Below are 24,915 nucleotides of genomic sequence, written 5' to 3' on the forward strand. Positions count from 1 at the left end.
GTTCCCGTGGGATTCATTAATTTAGTTTTTTAATGTTTACTCGATCATTCTGCAACGGTTCAACATATCTTATTGAAATTTGGCATATATAAAACAAAGTCTGGAGTACACATGGGATAAGTTCATCCCCGAGTAATGTCCGGTTCCCGAGGGATACGTAGCTTTTTGTAATTTTTATAGTTTGTATGTTTTCTAATACCAAGCGTACAAAGTCGCGGGCAACAGCTCGTAGGCTATATTTTTTAATTTCACGCGGACGTAGTCGCGAGGAATAGGTAGTATTATATCATACTTAAAGTACCATGACAATTTCGTCTTTATAAGTTTTATACGACTAGAAAGGTAAAGATGTCAGTCGTAGTCACAAGATTAGCAGTAATTTAACCGATAGATTAACAATTTATCGGTACTGTTACTGCTAGTTGATGTTCAGACATTCCTAACAATCAATTAATTACCAGCTTACGTAGCAACGCTATAAGTAGTCCAGGCACAATAACGGACGTACAATAACGAGTGATTAGTGACTATTCGTATGTGAAACCGGCCGTGTGGATCCCCCGTTAGAGCTCGCTTGATATGCAGTCGGATAAGTAAGACAATGTGTAACGTTTAATCATAGACGCAATGAGACCATAACTTTGTTACTAATTGAAAATAAAAATTTACTCTTTATCGTCTTCAGTTCATTTCAATTTAGTTCTCCTAAGGAAGTTGGAAGGCCGGCCAAAAATAAACTTTAACTTTAAGGTATAAGGACAGGTTGATGATCGCACTAACGACTGTACTCAGAGTTGTTATTGAAGTAAAGCTACATTTGACGACTATACAATTAAGTTCCCAACGGCTTACATTTAGGGCCTTTGTGAAGTAAAATATTTATACAAAACGTTAAAAAGTATTAAACATTTTTAAAAGCCATTTATATGCCGCTTTTAATATCAAATTATGCAACATTTAATCGATTTCAAATCATTAGGTTTGACTTGAATATGTATATTCATGGTTTGTTACGTCAAATCATTTAATATCCAATTTAAAATTTAAATTCATTAAAGATTATAAAATTGGGCTTCATTTCTTACAAGGTTAAAAAGGTGACGCATATATGAATATTATTTATGCGTTATGTAATTAGGGCAAACTCGATTTTTTTACAATTAGATAAATTGTTATAATTGAAAAATACTAATATTTTTGCGTTTCGTAGCGTAATTATTAGGAAAGATTGATAGAAGCTGTGACAAAAAAGGTTATAAATATACATTAGAAATCTTTGACAAAGTTATTATACTATGTGCTTTAAAAAATTAACAGAAAAAAACATACATACCGTAAACATCTCCTCTTGAAATGTTATCTGAAAATAAAAATATAAATTAAGTGTGATAATCCTTTTCTTTGTAAATTGTAAATTTCATAACCTAAAACGTAACGTGATTTTTGGGTTATTTTGTGATTTCTGAGAACGTAAACAAGTTAGATTAGCAAATTAGTTGAAATGAGCTATTTCCTTGTTGCGAAGTAACATCCATTGGCGCGCATATTTTTCTAAAACGGCATGTTGCTCAATAGTGGCCAGTTCGTGTAAGACATAATCCCGATAAGGTTCTAACGTTTTACGAAATCCCCGGTAAGATACTCTACGGTTTTTATACTTGATTAAAAGGAAAGAATACTATTTATATTATAAGCAGACATACTATTTTTTTATTCAAGAGAAATGTTTGATGATATATTAATTAAAAATAATGATTGATTGATGAAATACGATTTGAGAATACGTACGTAATTTCGCGTGCAGTTTCATATACGCAATATTCATAGTTTTTTATTGTCTGGAATTTCATTAAATATTGACAATTTTATTTGCATTGATCACATATTATATTTGTTCAGTAACATTTTTATTGCAAGAATTTGTCACGAAAGTACGAAACATTTTTTTTCATTACATAATTTTCTTTTCCTTACATTTGGACAAATATTTGTTAAATTGTACTTAATCTTACTAATATTATAAATGCGAATGTAGATGGATGGATGAATGTTTGTTATGAGTTTGTAGCCTAAACGTCTTAACGGTTTTTGATAAAAATTTAGTAGAACACATAGGCTACTAACCAATTTTTTTTTTTAATTCTACGCGGACAGAGTCGCGGGCGAAAGCTAGTTTACTACATTTTTTAAATATATTTTACTACGTAATTAAAGACTTATTAATTCTATGATTAGTTTAATTATTTGTTGATAGAGTCCGTGTGATTAGAACAGGTTGTCCACTCCCTGTACCCGAGCTTTAGGTCACTGGGCTGTCGCCGAGGAATGCGGTCGTTTCGCAAAGTCTCTCTCTCTAACACACCCCGTCTCTCTCTAATCGCCGAAGTCTACTCGGCTCTCGAATGTACCGTAGCCCCGCGGGGCCACCTTCTTCGGAAGTCCGACCGGATTCCAGCGACTCGCCGATTTGAGATACGACGTTTTCTTCGTGTTTTCAACAGATTTACTGCTTTGCTGCGTAAGCGTCATATTTGCGAATACTATCCAAACCGGTTACAATAACATCCAAGAGACCGACAATCTTTAGTCTTAGTAACCGATAACTTTTGTGACTACGTCCGCGAAGTAAAAATACTTAGTAAGTACCCTATGTATTGATAACTTATCAGAATCTATCCTTTGAGTTGTTCCCTAGATAACTTCTAAACAACATCCATTAATCCATCTACACATTCGCATTTATAATATTAATACGTAGTTAAGACGGTTACTAAAACCATAGATTCTAACTGGGCGATCGCAATAACCAATATTCCGAAACTTCTTAATGTTTAGTTATTTATTATTTATTTATTTATTGGAAAGGTACACCAATTGCATGTTCAAAGTTCAAAAAGTTCTGTACATAATGAAAAACATAGAAGCAGAAGAACATACAGATGACAGGCGTACACAGCGCTCACAAGAAAATGATGTTTTACTTTTTCAATAACAAACGTTGAATCGCTTACTTACATCCAATTGAGATGTCATTGCTACAACAAAACCATGCGGATTTTTTTTTTGTCATTTTTACATGAAAGAATTTTAAGTTCGAAAATGCGCACAGACCTCAATGTACCACATTCCTAAAGTTGAATTTTCAGAACGCTCTCTTAAATAATATTGTTCTCTTTCACAAAACATTTTAAAAGTTAAATATAATTTTTACAGTCAAAAAAGTGAAATAGACGCCACAATCTTTATATAGTTAAAATCGCCTCACGAAAAAGAAGAAACCTTCAATATTTAGTTTTAATACTGATAGTCTGACGATATTATAGTTAATGTTAAAAAAATCATACATATAAATGAGAACCATAACAACTTAATAGGATTCCAAAACATTGTAATGTGGTAAATGTTATTAAAAATTGAACTTCTGTTTTATTACACTTTTTTTCCCAAAAAAAAGAGATTTTAATAACTGCAGCGAAGACATCGTTTGCGCAGTACCAACATGAAAATAATTGACGATTCCCCAGACCTTTTCGAATACAGTCAGACGCGGTGACGACTGCAAAGGTCCAATAACGCCGTCTGATCAATAAAACTACATGAGCGATATAGTTACGTCATCTGGAGAGACTTTTAAGAAGTAGTGAATTTATTTATGCCCGGTTCACACTTGGCTAGTTGTGACCGCTAGTCATAGATTGCATGGACTGGCGCCAGTTAGCGTTCATCCTCTGCCAGTTGATTGTCAGTCCAGTAATAGAGCGCTATTGACCGACTGTACTGGCCAAGTGTTAACGCATTAATTCATGATCATATTCGATGACTGGTATGCGTGTAAATCGTAACCTCATTGTGAGTGGTCAATAGTCAATACAGCACGGCGCTGTGCGAACCAAGGCCGTGTCCATTGTTTCGGTGCAATGGCGTCTTGAGGTTCGCCTTACAGGATCCGATTAAGTACTTTATTATTAAGATATATTTTAAAACATATACCTACTCTTTCTTATTAATATAGGGATATGTTTATTTATATACTTAAGTAACTAATATATTGCGCAGTCCATTCCTGTCAACAATGGCGCATGACTGTGTTCCGGTTTTATAATCGTAACGTATACTTATATGTGGACCACATTGTAATTGTATGTATATTGATAAAGTGCGCAGGATTTAATATTACTAAGTACTGTATAGCGTTTTAAATAGTATGCTATGGGTTGGCAACATTATTATTTATTGATATCACTAAAGCAAAATCTTTAATTATATTTTACACTTCTTAGATAATATTTGTTACTAGCTGTTGCTCGTGAAGTCGTTACCGTTAAATTAAAAAAAATAATAAAAATCATAGCCTATGTTACTGATAACGTAGCTTTTTTTTAGCCAACAGTTTTTGATTTATTACATACAAAAATACAAATCTTTCCTCTTTATAACATTAAGAATAGATATTGGAGTTTAGATGTAGTTTTGACGTACTTTAATTGTTTAATACTAGTACATAGACACGCCACAAACCTCATGCTAACTGTGTTTACGTCGTAGTGTTTTTCACAAGGTTGTCCTGATAAGTTTCAATTGATTATGTGGGTTATTTGTATTGGAATAAAAGTTTGGTATTTATTCAGGATGTTCCATGTATTGGTAAATACTGATACTTACAATCATTATCGTGGGAGTTTCGCGCGTGTCCGCGTATCTGTTCGTTGACGTAGTTGTTTGTGCGCGGCACGTTGAGGGCGCTGCGGATGCCGACGGAGGAGTTGTCGAGGTGGCCGGGGCCGATCTTTGGCACGTGGCTCGAGCAATACACCTCCTTGTCCTCCGTCCAATGTTGATTGTTGTAGTATGTCTGCGAGGGGAAAGACATAGATTAGATTTGTGTAGAGAGGTTAAAAAGTTGAACCGCTTTGAGGTTAACTTTTTATTGAAAATGTGGTGCGAAGTGGATACCTTTTAAATTCACAAGTAAATTTAGCTGACAATTATTATCGTAACTACATTTAATTTAATGATTGATAAGCTTATTGCATAAAATTAAAAACAAGTGAAATTTAATTATTGTCAGTGATTAGTGAAAATTAAAGCGTCAAAAAAACTATTTAATGAACAAAACAAGTGACTACATACCGACCGTGCAATTCGTCACGTAAACCGAAATGCATGTCGTTTAAAATTTCGTGGCACACGACTACTGCAATGCGTGAAGTGAATTGACAGTTTCGTGAACTAAGAATGCACGCAATCAACGCATATTGCTACGATAATTAGAAAATGTGTACAAGAAACTCACTCTAAAGGCTTATAATTGATCCTACAAGTTTGATTTTAGAGATAATTGGATTTGGAGGCCTGTGTAGTAAGCAGATCCAAAGGTAACGTAACCAAGATTTTTTTTATAGCTTAATTGTAATTATATCAAAGTTAATTTGCAATAATGAATAGGAAATTTGTGTAAACCTAATTAAAAAGTTTAAACTGTTAGTTACAAATGACTGCATTTTTCAACCGATTTATATCACTTAACAAAAGCACAAAAACCATAGCAACTTAACCTTTCACATTATCCGGCTGTAACGAAATGTTTTCCAAAATTTGACAAATAAGAGATCAACTGATAATGGTCGCACAACGTTTTCAAACTCACCGTTAAATAGTTATTTAATTCATATGATTTTAATGTACCGTTATTTACTTTCACATTGCATTGTTTGTTTGCGAGTTTGTTAATGGCCGATGTTAATTCTTGTGCGCTCACATCCGCGAGCTGTGGGAAACGAATTTTACGCTTACGCTTATAATTGTGTATTTTATTACCCGTAATGTTGTTAATTTTTTTTACGATTAATTTCGTTATTTGTAATTTTTTGAAATAGCCTTTTAATATGTAGTAATTTCTCTTGAGTTTATTTTCTTAATTCACGATTAATTAGTTTTATATTCGGAACATTTTTAAAGTAGCTTCTTCCTATGCTTGAATTTCAACAATTTATGCATATTCAAATGAACTAAATGATTGAGCGGTATTTTTTGTCGTAATATATTTAGAAGCTGCATCCAATTGAATATTGTTCCGCATAGTTTTCTCAACGAATGCTTTCAAATATGGAACACCGCAAAATTCTCTCATAGTACTATATTTAAACCTAAAGGTGTGATTGTCCATTGTAAGAGCAGACGGATACCTTTGACTAAAATATCGCACTACTGTTGTGTGATTGTCGATTGTTTGTAGCCAATTCAAATGTTTAATTGTGCAGCTAAAAATCAAGTAGTGTCCACCATATAAACTCTTAGAAATTAAAGCGAAAATAAACAGTTCTACATCACCTTCAACTTGCCCTTATCCCTAATGGAGGGTCGGCACAGTATGTGCTGCTCTTCCATACATCTCTATCAGACGCCATATCTGAATCCACTCCTTTCTTAAGCATATCCTCTTTCACACAATCCATCCATACTTTCTTCGGTCTTCCTTTGTATCCACATTCATTCTTAACACTTTCTGGTTAATGTCCCCATCGTCTCGTCGCATAACATGTCCATACCACGCTAACCTTTTGCTTCTCAATTTCTGCACCACTGGCGCTACTTTCAAACTTCTTCTAGTATACACATTCCAAAAAAGAATAAACAGTTCAAAAAGTGTGCGCGAGCTCTAAATGGAGGTATATGTAACATTCGTCAAAATGCAGTCGTTACAAATACACACGTTATTTTAACATCCCAATAAATTAAGTCGTAATAGCGATCCGTGCAAAATATATAAAATAAAAAAATACTGGTGATAAAATTACAGCACGATTATACAATACAAACAATGAGTAATTCAGGTTAATAACTCAAGGATCTCTATGACTCATAACGTCTGATCGTATTTTTTTACAAACTTTTATTTACATTGTATTAATCATTTCTATAAGAACAGCTGTTACTGATTTTGATCATGTACTTTTGTTCATGTTTTGTTTTACGTTCGATGCTACGACTTTATGTATAAATTCGTAATAGTGGGGCGGTTTATTTATATATATACTAGCTTTCGCCCGCGACTCCGTCCACGTGGAATTAAAAAAATTTAAGTAAGTATCCTATGTGATCTTCCAGACTATCTTCTACATCTTTACCAAATTTCATAAAAAATCGTTCAGCCGTTTAGGCAACAAACTCTAACAAACATTCATCCATCCATCTTAACTTTCGCATTTATAATATTAGTATGAAGTAAGATTAGTAAGATATATATGTGTTAAATGTGATCAAAGGAGGAGGAAGAAATGCGCATAGGAAAGGGAAATATCCTCTTTATGTACGTCTTCTTCTCCATTGACTAAGAGTAGGCAACGCATCTTCAATTGCGGATGTATATATATGGGCAGCGATCGCTTAGCTCTCTCGCAATTAAGGTGGCCGCTCGTTCATTTGCCAATTTACAATAAAAAAAGGTTGTATAAAAGTTGGCGACGACTTTTTGATTTATTTAGTTTTTTAAATAATTATCTGCATGTGAGCGGGAAATGGTATATATTTTGTTTAATAAAAAGCGATTGTATAAGGACTCATTTCGCGTGGATCTTTTTTTCATTTTTATTAATTTTACACATCAGAACCAAGAGAATCGTCGCAAAACATGTTGTGATTTGTCGCGCGGCCTTGATCTACGCAATATCTTCATGCTGTCGACTGCCATTTAGTCGTTTGGTTGACCTCGCTGTCTTATCAAAACCGTCATTGCTGTTTTATGGATAAAATTTAACGAATTTAAAAAAAAATACTTGTGTAGATAATTATTGTGACAGTTTAGCGACGGAGTTTCGGTTCTAACTTCTTAATCCAGGATATGATGCAAGATTCCCGAGCCCAATTGAGTGTTCAAAAATGTAATAAAAAAATGCATATTTTAGCCTATCTATGGAATTATAAATGTGTACAAAATATTAATAATTAAGTCTCCAATCGAGCTGACACTAAAAAAGAGGAAAAGTGTTGAAAAAATAACAAGCTGATGCCCGTGACTCCGTCCACGCAACATAAAAAAGTAGCCTGTAATATGCGCGTCTATGTCAGCTACCCTTTAGTGAAAGTCCGTTCGAAATCGGCCCAGCCGTTTCGTAGATTACCCGGAACAAACGCGGCTTGCGTATAGACAGACAGACAGACAAAAATTTTTTTAACAACGATTTACATTATTAGCAAATCTTCGAGAAATCCGGATTTTTTCTTATGATATAATATTACAGACACTGCAATTTTATTACATGTATTGATATGGATTAGTAAAGGCACATAGATCATAATCATCTATCTGTGACCATAAAGATTCATTTGACAAACACTTACTTTCAAAGTCAACTTGGTGCCGCACACCGCACACTTGAAGCAGCCGCTATGGAAGAAGGTGAAGTCTTTGAGTGGGCCAACACGGTCCACCTGGTACACGATCTCATTGCACCGAAAGCACGTGCTTTCGTAGAAGTTAGGCCGGTACATGGCGGCACTTTGTACTAAGTCATACTTAAAATGAACACTTGATACACTTAGTCACTTTGGTTACAATCACTTTTTAGATTTATCTTCACTTGCACAACTGTATTAAAAAACAGATAATAATTTATTGTTGATTTGTTAAAGAATTATAAACCAGTGGTTTTGAAGTATTATTTCAATGAAAATATTTAATATATAATTTGGCTTTGGCTTTAGCATTTGAAGTAATGGTTAATTAACAAAATTATTGAACATTCTAATAGTTTTTTTCGAAACGTATGATACGGAATGCGATATTAAAATGATAACAACTTTAGTTTTGTTTTAAAATTTCGTTGCAACCTAATAGTGACCGGACTTTATTGATCCACAGCACCCTATTTCTTACCCCTCGGTTAAGTAACTAAATGACTGACCACTCCCATATAGCACAGCTATACTATAACTTTGTTAATAGTATTGCCAGCGTATACGATTTCTCATTTATCATAATTCAACTTTCATTGAAGACTTTCATTTGATGTGATTAAATGAGTATTTATGTTGACTTGTTAAGTGTCATCAAGTAATTTATGTTGTCGCTTTAATTGGTACGGTTTCGCAATTGACTAATTTCAAATGCTTCGTTCCAGTGCTTGGGCATTGTTCATTACAAATCAATGCGTGCTAGTTGCATACCGCCTCGGGCATCGTCGCTATCTAAATTATACACTGAAGCGATTTCTTTACACATTTTTTGTCAGTGAAACTCTTTATTGTTTTATGTTTGCCCGATTGACAGAAGGGTAATGTTTTTAAAACAGAATTAACTATATAGTTTGGTATATTTTAAAAGATTGAATAAACTTATTTTATCCATTATAATCCATGAAAAATTGCTTGGATAACGTACAATTTAAGTCAGTTTTGTAGCATTTTACAGCAGCGTAGTTCTGCTGTCGAAACCATTACAAAAACATATCTATTGTCATCCATATCAGACTCAAAAAATATATATCACTAGCTGTTGCTCGGGTCTTCGCCCGCGTGAAATTAAAAAATATATACAAAGTATAGCCTATGTTACTCACAGATAAATTACCTTTACAATGGTGATTTTTTTTTAAATCAGCCCAGTAGTTTTTGCGTGAATCAAATACATACAAAAATACAAATCTTTCCTCCTTATTATATTAGTATAGATTTTGATTATTCTAAAAATTCATCACACACTATAATTAAAGATAATTAGGTATATATTTTTCCATTGGACATTACAATCGCTTTTAACTTGGGACATACAACATATGCGGCATCAACTATTGGACCGCGCAAATACAATGTTACAGCCTGATACACGCTAAGAATAATTTGCAAACTGCTTGTAAGTAACCTACACCTATTGTTTCAGAGGCGAGCAATTACAAAGCTTCTTTACGTTTGTTATTAGAACTAACGCATACTTGTGCAATTTAAAAACAAAGCTATTATAAATATTATAAACAAAGCTAAGGTTAGAAGAAAGGTTGCGACCATCGGGAATGAGGAAACAAGGGGAAAGAAAGAGATAGAATGCTGTTATTTTTATTATTAAATTATTATTTTTTATCTACAAAGTGTTCATAAAGTGCTCCATTTACATTTTTTATAAGCATAATACTACGATAGATTACTCGTATTTAAAATTAAAAAAAAACATACAGATGAATTGAGTACCTCCTTCTTTTGGGAAGTCGGTCAAAAAGTGGTTGTTGTTGGGCAAGATTGTTTTTATTCTTTAAAAAATGTCAGAGGATTAGAAATGATTAGAAATATAAGCATTTTGAGTAGAAACTATCTCATTCCAAATGCATTTAAATGACGTGAAAGTTGATATCTATAATTAGTGTATTAATTTATATTTAATGATATTAAACATAGAAATCACATCAAAATTTCGTTAAAAATAAAACATAACGATCCAATCTGAATGTTCTTTTACATTAAAACTTTTTAAGAATTTACGACACTTTATTTTGGAATATGCGATTCTGTCCGCGTGGTATAAAAAAAACAAAACTAAGTAGCCTGTGTGTACTTCCAGACTATCCGCTACATATATGCCAGATTTTATGAAGATCCATTCAGCAGTTTAGGCTACAAGCTTTAACAAACATCCATCCATCCATCTAAATTTCGCATTTATAATATTAGTATGAAGTATGATGAATTACATTAATATGCTCCAGGCTAGAAAATAAAAAAAGAAAAGTGTAAGTAAATTGACAAACATTTATTTTTAAACATCAAGCCAGTGTCAATTTGTATAGATCTAAGAGTAATGTAATAACTATTAGCCCTTTTAAATATAATTCTACTACTCTATAGTGTCTTTAAGCTTTTTTGGTATTAAAGAAAACGTTTCATGATAATGTAAACGTTGTAACAGGTAAATGCCTTTATCGGGCAATCGTCCGCGTTGACTAGAACAGGTACGTATAAAGATGACATCATCTGTGTTACAATACGATAGCACAGGTACACCAAAAGCACAAAAAAGGATGACAAGCGACGAAAGCTATAATAAAATCACCGATGACCAAAAAGTAACGTAAGACTTAAAAAGAGACATGTTATACTTTGATCTTAAAGTGTTATATACGTCTGTTTTCTATTTCGTCAGTTTTTTGAAAAACACGAATTAAAGGGAATTCATTAAGTAAAATTTTACAAACTCCTAAATCCTTACGAATCACTAACACATAGACTATCACTTCACTAATTGTAACTTTCCCAGCTACTCTTAACTATTCGTTAATGTTATTGGTTTCATAACTTCATGAAATGCATTTCCGAACTGCAAAACTTGAGTTTTACACATATGAAACTTTGTTTAAGCTAATGATAAAAGAAATGGAAACTTTAGCAAACCAGCATTAAGAAGGAACTTGAGTTAATAAAAGATTTAGTTTTAAAGGTACTAAAGGGCTGCTAAAAACCACGCTATAAATACAATATGCTAAGTTTGCGCACCGTAAATATGAGAGTTGGAGGTGCATATTTTGGCGAGTGTTGGTCAATCGTCCGCGAACACGCCGCGTAGGCCCCGTGTGGGACGTGTAGGGCTGAGGGGCAAACTACTTTTACTTCGTTTGCATTATCTCAATGAATATTTGCTGAATGAAACTGTTGATATCATACGTGTTTGTTATTTAAAGTTATATTTGGAACAACAGTAATGAAGAGTTAAATTATTTTTTTTAATATAATATGAATTGTAAACTACATAAATTAATACAAGAGGCTACAAAGGCTCTATTCACGTAAGCACAGGACAGGACATATGTAAATACGTACTACCTTTTAGCGTAATGATACTTTAAGGCTATTTATTTCCATTGATAAATACGATTATCGACCATTTTGGGAATAGGGGGTGGTCTAAGTCCAAAAGTGGAACATCAGTCGATTTAAACTAGATATTGTAACATCCGAGGCAAAAGCTGTTATAATCTTGCAAGGACGCTATCGGCGCTGCGCCCACGCAGATTCGAAGGCAAACTAGAGCATTTTAAAACTATACTTAAGTTACTATTACACCTTCGCACCACTTAAGCATGTTGACATTTCATTAAGCATATCTGATGACCTTTACAACTTGAACTTGATTAACTTAGAGTAAATAATACGCGCTAAGGTTGTGATATACCTAGCTATAGATTATTAACAAAATACAGTCTAAGTAAACTAAGTTAGCTTAAGTTATATCATTTAGATTAATTTATTTAAAATTGTCTTATGTTTTATTTTTACATAAACCATTGCAATTAAGGAATATGAAGTCATAATATTTTAATTGCGATATGAATTAGGCTTTGAATTCGAAAGTTAGGTATTTTACATACGAAAGTTAGAAAAAATCTAATTACAGATTACAGGAAATCTAATATAGTTATTAATTTTTTAGCATTTTTTAATAATAATTGTTGCTATAACTTGTTAATTTATAGACATCCAGCAGGATACCAATGGATACTTAATTTTAGCATCTTGTTTAAGACCTATAGACCTTTCTACTTTAATGTGAACGTCGTAAGAAATCAACATTCAGTCCGAGGCCACTTTTGCTTAATTTCACCACTTTCATCGTAAGTTAAATAATATTTATACAAGTTGAAATCGTAATTTGCAGACGTTACTTAACGAGTTGTATATTTAGCTGTCCTCAATCAAAATATAAGTTGCCACATAGAGGCAATCTGTAGATGGACATTGCCGGGCCAAAGCCATCCGATCTCACAACACAATACCACTGGCACACGCTTAACGGAAAAAGAAATGGAATAACAACGGTACCACTTGCGCACTTTTGTAATGAGAACAAACTATAAAAAAAGTTAATCTAAACCGATCTATGCCGATGCCTTTTTGTTTTAGAATGTTTTATAACGATTTTTTTTTTCACAAACACCTGTTATGCGGTAAGTATGGTCATTGTGACGCGCGTGCGTTCCTCGCGACGGCCGGCCGAGCACTGTTGCTGTTGCGATTGTTTACCGCCGGCACGGACTCGCAAAGAGCCTTTTCTATTTGCAGGTTGTAAGTTTCATGGTTGTTATTTCTTTGTCTCTCAGAGAATTTTTATTACGATTTATATGTAAAAAAATCTAACAAGATTTTCGATATATCATCTTGTTAACTTTTAACACAAATGGGATTACTCAACCTTATCATAAAATTGTCGTGTTGTAACACTTTAGTTATTGTCGTTATTGAAGGGTTTTTATATATGTTTTTAGACAGTGTAAACACACATTTATAAGAAATATTAGCTTTCGTCAGTGACTTCTTTCGGGCGAGTAAGTAGCTCATGTGTTCTTCCAGACTGTTCTATCTATGTCAAATTTCATCGAGTTCCATTCAGGAGTATAAACTCTAACATTAGTAAGAAGTATAGTGATGTGTATTCTTTGTTGCATGGTGGCCGGGCGCGGCGGCCGCGAGACATTCCGGCCTGTGAAGCGTCCGATGGAGAAAGTAAAGTACAGAGGATTCTCATCACCACGAACTCTACGAGTATGCTATTATTAGGTAAATTTTTAATACAGTAAAGATCAAATAACTAAAATTAGATTTTATGTTACAGACAGATACACTATACATATATCTACATTCTTTGCCACATTATATTGTACAATATCGTAAGAAGGTAATGATATAAAATCACTTTCCTAAGTTTTCTTCTTAATTATAGGATCCATTATAAATCCATTATAATATCTTTTAGTATTTCTTATCAATAATGTTTAATTATCAATAAATGTTATATTTAAATCTTTACTAAAAAAAAATAACAAATAAGTAGTTAATATAACGTAATGTTTTTCCTAGAGACATGTTTGAAACGTTTTGTACTACGACCGGAAACCCTTTAGAAATCTCTAGGAAAAGATTTCAACGAGTCATAAGTTTTAGATAAGTCAGTGATAATTTTTGAAGAACCATACATTTTTGTAAATTAAACACATTATCTGCGAATTGTGTGACTTAATGCCATCGAGACAATTTATAACTACTTTAAACCTTATGTTAAAGTAATCGTTACTTATTTACTTGTATACTAAACTATGTACTATTCCAAAACGGAAAGTAGACCTAAGCTAAAAATAAATCGCGCATGTCATTGGGCAATAAATCTTAATGTTAAAGCATAAAATAAAACCGTATCCGATAAACGTGTTTGTACACACCGCGTACAAAACTTTCTGATGATATTTGCTAACAATGGAAATTGAATGTACCTTGAAATATTTAGAAAACGGAAAAAGTCATGTATATTCATCAGTTTATCTACTAAGGGCCTGTCCCACCAAATAGTAAATTGTCTGATAACAGTCCAACGTGTAAAAAATGTGATGTAAATATCGGATTTTGTTACTTTATCTGACATTAAAGTCATTTTTAAGCTATCTGAGCCTCTATCAGCCAGTGGTGGCACAGGTTCTAAAATTTGTATAAGTATAAAATGAAACTGTGTTACGTCACATCGAGTAATTATGATCGACGCCTGTCACATATTAATAGCAAATTTTACAAGCTGATTTTTTTTTACTTTAGCCAAAACACTCGCTTAAATTCTATGTATAGTTTAACTGAAAAGAGAAATTAAAACTTTTCTGTCAGGTTGCATGTTTGCATGATCTTAAATTTGATAGAATATAATCATACTTCATATTAATATTATAAATGCGAAAGTTAAGATTGATAGATGGCTGTTTGTTAGAGTTTGTAGCCCAAATTGCTGAACGGATTTCCATGAAATTTAGTACAGATGTAGAGAATAGTCTGGAAGAAGACGTATGCTACTTTTGTTTTTTTTTTTAATTGTTGCTCAAGGAGTCGCGGGCGAAAGATGGTTAAGAATAAAACGATTTCATTTGTTTTTACGCATTTATTGCAAATATGGTCATATTCTTGTCACACATACTTATCACAGAGGACTTGTTAAACATCGTATTTTTTATTTCGTGAGAACATTGCTACAATGTTATCATCAGGCGTTTACAATTAATGAGACTGTTCATAACTGTGTTATCTTAATTTCTATATCTAAGTTAGAAAGTAATTTTATTAATATTACTTATAGAGAATTCTTACAAAAAAAACTAAACTAACAATTAAATGTAATATTTACAATTTCCTTTAGTAAAGGAATGAGTATTAATAAATCTTAAATTGTGTATGGATAATTTTCTTCCGACTACGCGGGCGCGGCTGCATGTGGATGTAGAGACATGGAAAAGTCATGTTGAGGCAACGGGGAATGTTTTTTCTTCTGAGGAACGATATCGGTGCCCCACGTCCACTGGGAAATAAATATTATGTTAGTCAATAAATTTGCAATTCAGTCATTTAGCAAACTGTTATTTATAGTGTTCAGTTTATTATTTAATGCTTTTATTTGAAATTATTGTCTAATCGGAAAAAATCTATAGAGCCGATTGATCAGTAAAAAGGAGATTAATGTAACTGCTACAACGTAATTAACTTAAATACTCAGAGCTACTGAACCCGCCAAAATTGCTATATTCTAGTATCTCTGAATGACATTGACAGCTGTCAGATAATCTAGTGTTGCGCTAACCCTCCAGCGCAGTACTGATTTTCTTCTTAAAAGAAGGTCGGTCAACAGAAACAAAATTACTGACACTAATCGAAGTTAAAAGAGTTTTGTATCTATATTTCTAGTCTTACCACTAGAATAGCAAGTGCGAGGCCTAGAGAATATCCAGCCAGAACATCACTCCAGTGATGTTTGTAGTCGGAGACACGAGACAGTGCGGTGAACCAACTCAGCATGACAACGGCGAACTGCAGCGAGTGACGCAGGACTCTGGTTCCATGCCATACCATACGCTTCTCTAAGTAGAGCTGTAAAGAGACACAAATATATTGGTTAGATTACTGCACAGAAAGAGACAAAATATGTAGATGCGTTAAGTCATGTTGTCAAATTTGTATCTACTGTAATTTGTTTTTTTTTTCTACAAGTTAATTACTTTGCGTGCCAGAGGCCTGATTTTATTCCCTTTCCATTTCCATCACTTTCTTTTAAGGAAAGGAGGGGAAGGGAAAGTGGATTTGATGGTGGAAGATGCACATAGCACATAGGAAGGGTAAATATGGTCTTTATGTGCGTCTGTTGCTCCTTTAATTAGGGATAGGCAACGCATCAGCATTTAAGGATGTCTATGAGCAGCAGTCGAATTCAGTGGGCCAGGCGGTCGTTTGCCATCTTATAATATAAAAAAAACTTTACTCAATATTTCTCTGAAAGTTTAACCAATAATATAGACAAATCGTTCAACTTTTTTGCGGCAAGAAATGCATCCATCCCTGCATTTCCTCCTCGTTTCCTTCCACCAAGCAAATATTCCAATGATAAGGTCGTTTTACTTACAGCTAAATAGATCATAGTGAACGCGGACCAGGAGGAATGTCCGCTGAGGAAGGACAGGTGCATGTCCTCGAACTTGTCCGTCATAATTCCGGTACACGTGTATTCTCCCGCCTGGATGTATCTACCGCGCCACGCTTCCATGCTGCAGTCCACTGATGGCTTACATAACTAAAAAGAAAAAAATGTTGAACTGTAGTACTAAGAGTTATTTAATTGTAATTAAGAGATACTTTTAGTGTTGATTTCTAAAACTAATACATCTATTGGAGACCAATTACGGCTGTTATGATCTTAAAGCGGCAGTGAGCCATTAAATAAAATCTTACTAATATTATAAATGCGAAAGTTTACATGAATGGATGGATGGTTTAGAGTTTGTGGCCTAAACAGCTGAATGGATCTCGATGAAATTTGTCATAGATTTATAGCATAGTCCGGAAGAACACATAGGTTACTTATTTTGGTTTTTATTTTTTAATTCCACGCGGACCGAGTCGCGGACGAAAGCTAGTATGACATAATTTATATAATTGAGTGTAGATAATGTTGTAAAACATATGTTTATTACATCACTCGTATTATTACAAAGTATAAACAGGGAAATTATTATGGATAAGGAAATCTTACTTTATTTACGTGTTGTAAAACATAATCGATTGCTGTTTTACAAAATGTTTGACGGAAAATCATTACTATCTTTAATCGGATTCAATCGATAACTATCATTTACGGATTAGTTTAATCGATGGGAAACTCGATTTTAATTTTTATGATCACTTAGATTTACTCAGAAATACATCTTACTTATTATAGACTCCATTTAAAATCTGTAGAAACTAAAACAAAATGCGAATATTAATTCTAGACTTATTAGTTGTAATCTTACTTGCCGCTAACATTAAATAGGACAAGTTTGGATGGATTTTTGCTACCGTGCAAGTTCAGAATACTTGCACAGATCTGAATACTAAAGTAACAGCCACATAGGCTTCTAAATATGTTTTTTAATTCGCCTGGACAATATCGCGGTCGAGAGCTAGTATTGTATAATAGACAACCACAACTCTATTATCTTAGAATGTCTGCTATTTAATGCCTCGATGTTCTATTGTTTCCGGATCATGTAACAATAAACTAACCGGTTTTAAGTTTCAATTGGCATAAATACATGCTTCAATTGACGCAAACTTGACCCTCAGTTGTAATTACTAGGAAGCATAATTAAATACAATTATCTTGACCTGCTAATCAATTCATTAACTAAGAAGATTAAAAGCGAAACTGATATATACTAGTGAGATATACATAACTAAATGTTTGCGTAGGTAAATTACATAGGTTGTGTAGGTAAATTGTAACGTTTAACGCATGGATATTTAAAGACGGTGTACTATTTTACTGTTGATCATTCATCCACCAATTATTACAATATTATTTACCAAAACACAAATGCGAAAGTTTGGATGGAAGGATTAATAGTAATTTGTTGACCGACTTCCCAAAAGAAGGAGGTATTCAATTCGTCGATATGTTTTTTTTTTACCAAAAAACTCAACATACATGACGTATTTTGTGGCATGTACAGACAGATAACCTGTTATATCCCTTTTTTTGACCGACTTCCCAAAAGAAGGGGGTACTCAATTGTTGGATATACTTTTTTTATTTTTTTTATGTGGGTTACGGCACCGACATCAAAGTAATAATAATTGTACAATATAGATATAACAGCTACAATAAGGTAGGTTTACTATTTTCAAGGAATTATTTCGTTACTTTTTAGTGTACTGTTTTTTTGAGAATATTTTGTTTTTGGTGTATTTTGTTCTGCTTTTAGTGCATTTTGTTTTGTTTATAGTGTATTTTGTTTTGACCGACTTCCCAAAAGTAGGACGCACCGTCTGTATGTTTTTTTGTGTGTTTACGGCATAACTTCGCCGCCAGTAGACCGATTTTGATAATTCTTTTTTTATCCGAAAGGTAGTGCTTGCAGGTAGGTCCCATTCTTTCAATTGATTTTTGGAGTTAAAGACTACGACGTAGTTAAATAGTTTAACTCACAATCGCGCGACGAAATTTGGGGTCTTTTTTGCTTTCTTTGCTTACGTAGCCTAAACTATAAGATTTACATAAAAATGATGTATGGAAGAATTGTAGCCCTTTAAATTTTCATTTAACGCGAATGTCATGCGATCAAGCTACTGCATGCAATACAAACATAACGTTCGTAAAATATAGTATCGGGAGCTAAAACAACCCAAACGTGGTAAGAAACCCGTATCATACGAACATTTTATTGATATAACGCCTGTTACTATGAGGAATTTAATATTAAATGTGTAATAATAATGACTATTCGTGTTAACACAGATAATACAATACTAGTATTTTATTATCTAATCCTAATAAAAGAATACTTTATCTCTAATGACCAATTTTTTTTATCGACTAATGTTTTTAGTTGGATATCTTATCTCGATTTAACTAAAACATGTCGCGTAAACTTAAATGTAACTCTTATATAATTGTTTTTTTTTTTATTCAAAAACTATAACATTGATTTATCATGTTCTAGAAAAAGCAAATTTAAATGATAATCAAATAATAGTATGTCTATTTATATACTTATATTATAAAGAGGAATTATTTTTGTATGTTTTGAAATATGTATGAAATATACGGGTTTTGAGAGAACGTTAGTTATGAATGTGGAAGGGTACACCGGTAGGGGAAGACCTAGAAAGAAATGGATTTTTTTTATACAAAAAGGTGGCAAACGAGCAAGCGGCCACCTAAATCCGCAAAAAAGGCAAAGCGACCGCTGCCCATAGACATCCGCAATTGTAGATGCGTTGCCTACTCTAAATCGACGAAGGAGGAGAAGCTCATAAAAGGATCTTTCCCCATCTTATGCGTCTCCTACACCGTCAAATCCACTTTCCCATCCATCCTTCTCTTAAAGAAAAAGGTGGGACGGGAAAGGGACTAAAATTGCGTGAAAGGTGACATGGTCAAGAAGGGAGTGATGACTGAGATGACGTATGATAGAGTTATTTGGAGGACAAAAACCTGTTGCGCCGACCCAACGGGAGTAGAATAAGGAGAAAGATGATGCATATATTGAAATAGGTTAATAACTACTGGGCCGATTTAGAAAATTACTTTACCATTAAAATCTTACGTCATCACTGAGTAACATAGGCTATATTTAATTCTGATCTTTTAATTCCATGTGAACGAAGTCGCTAGCAACAGCCTTTTTGAATATGAATAGATGAACATTTTTACAATGTCAATATTAACAACTAGCTTTTGCTCGCGATTCCGTCGACGTGTTTAAAACTTAATAATAAAGAAATGAAAAAATATAGCCTATGTTACTCACAGATAAATTAACTTTCTAACGGTGAAATTTTAAAATCGGCCTAGTCATTTTTGAGCCTATTCATTACAATAAAACAAACAAAATTTTACACTTTATAATTTTAGACTGGATTAAAACGTTTTACACATTTCTAACACATGGACGTTAAGTAGACACACAGTCCGTCAACAATGGTGTACTTAAATCTGCGTCCGCGCAGGAAATGTGTAATGTTATTGAATTTAATCCAATCAAGTTCTAAACGTAACATCCTTATATCATTTCAAACTTCATTATTCTATACATTCAAAGTTCTATACTAAATTTCAAAAAGACGAAAAGACATGTCAATATTTTCGCTATGTTGACTTAGGGCCTGTACCACCACGGGCTAATGAGGATCAGATAGCTTAAAATGACGTCACTGTCATATAAGGGAGCAAAATCCAGTATTTCCATCACATTTATATACGTTGGGTTGTTTTCAGACAATTTACAATTTGGTGGGACAAGCCTTTAAAGCTATTGAATGTTTTGCTATAAATGAGATTGGTATTTTTTACAGCATTTTGTTATTAAATTAAGTTGTTTAATTAAATATACGTACGTCAAAGAAATGTGGTCGTGGTCTTCCTATGACGTTCTTAGCGATGTTGGTGGTGAGCTCCACGAAGCAGGTGCCCAGACCGAAGGAGACCAGGGTGCAGTAGAAGCCGCGCAGCCAGCTCGGAACGCGCATTCCCAAACAACGCTGGTCCTCGTACTCTTTACGGAGTAACACCCATTCGCATATCAAGAACTGTCAACAAATATGATGTAATGGTTAATATAGGATGCTTTTAAACACATTGTGATAGAAAGAGGTGTTCATAATATTCGAATAGAAGAGCATTTTGCACAGAGTATTGCGTTTAGTAATCTGTATATTCATATTAATAATAATTGTGAGTAGTTAAACAACGCTTAGGAGCGTTTAAACATGTTTTTTTTTTCTATTCTAACTTAGTCAGTCGAATGTTTATTCCAAAACCTTTCAAAAATTATTTTACAAAAAGTCGACAGCCATATATTTAAACGTAATAATTCAGAACGATAAATTCCTCTTTATTAAAGTTTAAAACAATTATTTATTCTATAATACGTATTAATATTGCAGTTAAAAGCTTACAATGATAATAGGCAATCCAAGTCCGACAGCTCTTAACACCGGGGTAGAGACGGTGTCGTTCTTGTAGGGGAACATGAGACTCTCGTCGCCGCAGAAGAAGCCGCGCTCGAACGGCTGCCATAGGTACCGCGTGAAATAGATGCTGAATGCCACTACAAAGAGATATTAGAAAAAATAATAAATCGCGAAATTTAGGCGTATATGAGATAAGAGAAAAGGGAGGTTTTAAATTCATTTTATTTGTTTTAATTCAACTAAGATATAAAGAATTAATTTACTAGCTTTCGCCCGCGTCTTAATCTGCGTGGTATTAAAAAAAACAAAAGTAAGTAGTCTCTGTGTTCTTCCATACCATGCTTTTCATATATGCCAAATTTCATCGAGATTCGTTCAACAGTTTAGGCTACAAACTCTAACAAACATCCATCTAAACTGTCGCATTTATAATATTAGTAAGATTTATTTGATTCTAGATTAAAATTCGGATGAAAAACCTAAGGAAATAACTGAGCTGAGGGCCTAATTGACATCGATAATATTTGTATGAGATTTGTAAGTACTTTACAGCGGTACATAAATCTATTTTATATTCATTTATTTATATAAGATTCATATATTGTTATGGTTATGAATACTTTCTAGCAAATTTTCGTGCTATACCTCAGAGCTGTCCCTATATTGCGGGAACTGGAAATTTAGTCGACAGTTAAATTTAAATGGTCAGGCAACGGTAAATCGCTTTACAAGTTAATTACGAGAAAGTTGTCCCCGTATACCAAGGAGCTTAACACGAGCAAATTGAAAGTTTAAATCAATTTAAATAAAAAAATAGATATTAATATTATAACATTATTATATACATTTCTTATATTTCTTAAGTAAACGTTGAATAGTAGAAAAAGTACATAGCAATATAGCCTTTGCAATAAAAAATTACATCTAATAAAATAATACGTAACATTTTTTAAAAAAAATGTAGTTAACTTTTTAAATAAACATTCCTAATAAAAATAATTATAAAAAATAACTTACAAGCACCAAACATAAATGCGTCAACCACGATCTTTCTTAGTACAAACATCGTGACATCCTCCCGAGACATGGTGCGTCCAGCGCTAAAACAGAATAACTGACTGATTGCTGACTTAACCACCTTCTTAAGTATACCGCACAGAGTAATGTAACACTAGACAACGCGTATTCTATTTTATCTTATCGATTCCTCTTATATCACTAGCATAGTGTAATTAAATACAGAGATTTCTTTGTTAAATGTCTTTCGAAATTCGGAACACCAATTTTTTTTAGTAGATACAAAACGTACGAGTAGATAACTATGTATGCCTATAATTAGCCAATAACCTTTATTTTTGACCGACTTCCCAAAAGAAGGAGGTACTACACTACTACAATTCGTCTGTATATATATTTTTTTATGTGTGTTACGGCATAACCCCGCCACTATGATACTACGATTTTGATAATTCTTTTTTATCCGAAAGGTAATGTTTGCAGGTGGGTCCCATTTTTTTGTTTGACTTTTGGAGTCAAAGACTACCACGTAGTTAAATAGTTTAGTTCTAAATCGCGAGACGAAATTTAGGGTCATTTTTGCTTTCTTTGCTTATGTTGTTGGCACAAAATTTTTATTTCAAACAGCGATGCTTTTGGTCTTTAATATGTGTTTATTTTATTATTAGATACCATACCGATGTTTTCTTAAGAAATAAGTAGATCTGAAGAGATTTGAATCCAAATCTTTTATGAATCTGGGGTTCATCTTGTTTGGTTCAGTGAAGCATTAAGCGGAAAACTAAATCTCAAACGGTGCAAACCTAATCTGAAATATCTGCAGCATATGTTTTTATTGTCTTTGCGTTACCACTTACTTCCGTTCTGATTCGTTTTCGCTAATTAGAGGCCAATTTAGGCCTTATTGTTAAATCAGGCATCAAACAAATGTTCCATTTAAAACATATTTTATTACTCTGCAACCAATTTCAATTTAATCAGAAAAGTCAACGCACGCCGTCTTGATAGTTCAGTAAACATGAAATAATACGTTGATCTGAATCACGCTGTTTTTACACTTAAATATAATCAACTAGTTTTCGCCGGCGACTCTGCGTGGAATTAAAAAAAGGTGAGTAGCCTATGAGCTAGACTATCCTCTAGATCTGTGCCATATTTCATCGAAATCCATTCAGCCGTTTAGGATACAAACTCTAACCATCCATCTACACTTTCGCATTTATAATATTAGTATAATATATAGGTTCATACGGGCTAAGTAAGTCAATATTAATATGATAATGGTTAATTATTTTTACAATCCCAGCAATTCTTGTTGAAAGTCTGTAGTAAAAGCGATAGGTGATTTTTTCGACGAATAACACATTTTTTTGTTTAATTTGTTGCAATCAACATTATTGTGTCAATTCGATAGTGCTGGCAGATGTTATCACCACGCGTGGGGCGGCTGGGGCGTGTTGGTGACGTCACCGCGGCCCGCGAAGGCGTGATCAAGACGCGCGGCTTCCGATACCCGCTATCTATAGATAGCGGTATTTATAGAATAGCTATAGATACCCTTTGCACCGACCCGCCTCGGATTTCACGCTTATTTTTCGCTCATTTTTTATACCTAAAATCTTTTGATAACAAAATGTTTAGCTGTTATTGGAATGGACTTGACATGAGCAAAAAAGGTCAGATTTTGAGATTATCGATTCTATGGTAGAGTGAAATGTATGAAAATGTTTCTTTCGTACATTTTAAGTTCTACGTATAAAGCCTTGACAGTGTTTTGTTTAACAAAGATATTTTTAATGCATACTTGTGATAAGTTCACGTATTGTTAAAAAAACGATTTGAAATTGAGGAATTAAAAATATAGCAACATTTTAACGTAACAAATAACAACTTTGTCAATGAAGAACATTATTAAGGAAAGAAAACATTTTATAAGTCAGTTAACCTATTTATCTGTTGTATTACTCTTAAAATATACTTTGACCTTATAAAAAGTAAACAAAAAATTCAACGAATACAATTTATATGTTCAAAAACAATATCTATATATAGGATCGTAAATAAGAAGTCATCGAACGCATTCAGTTTGTGCCTAGGTCGTATCTCTGGGTATAATATAACGTTGGGTTTCTATTGTGCGTGAATCCACGGAGGGACAGCTGAGAACAAAAACCGCATATAGAAATGCAAAGACCGCATACCATGCGCCGTGGAAGCGTGCGTTAAGAATCATGCGGTGCGTCGACCAGTCATCCACACCTGAGCCGGCAATGACTTGGATGTTACTTGCAACATAGTTGCTTATAATCTTTGATAATTTATATATTGTCTTACAGTTTTAATGAATTAAGTTATAAATTATTTCACTAATACTATGAATGCGAACTTTTATAAGGATGGATGTTTGTGAGACTGTCGTTTAAACGGCTGAACAGATCTCGGTGAAATTTGGCATAGATGTAGAGAAAAATCTGATAGAATACCTTCACTACGTGCTTTTGTTTGGAAAGGTAAAACTAGTTTCATAATGTTTGTACTACCTTTCGCCCGCGACTTCGTCTGCGTGGAATTAAAAGAAAAAGTAAGTAGGCGATGTGTCTTCCAGACTAGGCTCTAGAACTATGCCACATTTCGTCGAGATCCGATCAACAGTATAGGCTACAAACTCTAACCAACATACATCGATCTAAACTTTCGCATTTATAATATTGTTGTTTATATATACAACTCAAATTCTAAATATAATTGTCGACCTACTTATGAGCTACTTAAATGTTTCTTTGTAAATAAAAAAGTAATACCGTACTGTTGTGTTATCTAATTAAAATTAGTTGTTTGCATAGATTTTTGGCAATAAGATGATAACATAACTGTAATAGATGATGAAAATTAAAACAACGTAATCTTTAGTTTAAAAGCAAGTCAAGATGAGTAGTATATTGTGCT

The 24,915-nt window shown here is 33.4% G+C and overlaps 2 protein-coding genes across 5 annotated transcripts in view; both read right to left on the reverse strand.

Moving 5' to 3' along the window:
• The window catches only part of LOC106102391 (kyphoscoliosis peptidase), a gene marked incomplete in the record, with an annotated part of 40,805 nt that extends 27,821 nt beyond the window's left edge, over nt 1-12,984 (reverse strand). Inside the window, 4 exon segments of one of the 4 annotated variants that reach the window (XM_013281852.1) lie at nt 1,334-1,360; nt 4,663-4,852; nt 8,341-8,587; nt 12,917-12,984. In XM_013281852.1, the coding sequence (XP_013137306.1) occupies nt 1,334-1,360; nt 4,663-4,852; nt 8,341-8,490 (367 nt within the window). 4 annotated transcript variants of the gene reach the window in all.
• A 1,897-nt stretch (nt 12,985-14,881) lies between these two features.
• LOC106102275 (putative phosphatidate phosphatase) lies at nt 14,882-22,053 on the reverse strand. Its single transcript, XM_013281701.1, has 6 exons — nt 21,970-22,053; nt 20,938-21,089; nt 20,377-20,568; nt 16,406-16,573; nt 15,700-15,876; nt 14,882-15,310 (listed from the first exon to the last, which is right to left on the reverse strand). Exons 1-6 carry the CDS (start codon nt 22,037-22,039, stop codon nt 15,206-15,208), a joined length of 864 nt encoding a protein of 287 aa, XP_013137155.1. The 5' UTR covers nt 22,040-22,053; the 3' UTR covers nt 14,882-15,205.
• Between the last annotated feature and the right edge of the window lie 2,862 nt (nt 22,054-24,915).

Source organism: Papilio polytes, unplaced genomic scaffold, assembly GCF_000836215.1.
Source record: "Papilio polytes unplaced genomic scaffold, Ppol_1.0 DF823923.1, whole genome shotgun sequence".
Lineage (NCBI taxonomy): Eukaryota > Metazoa > Arthropoda > Insecta > Lepidoptera > Papilionidae > Papilio > Papilio polytes.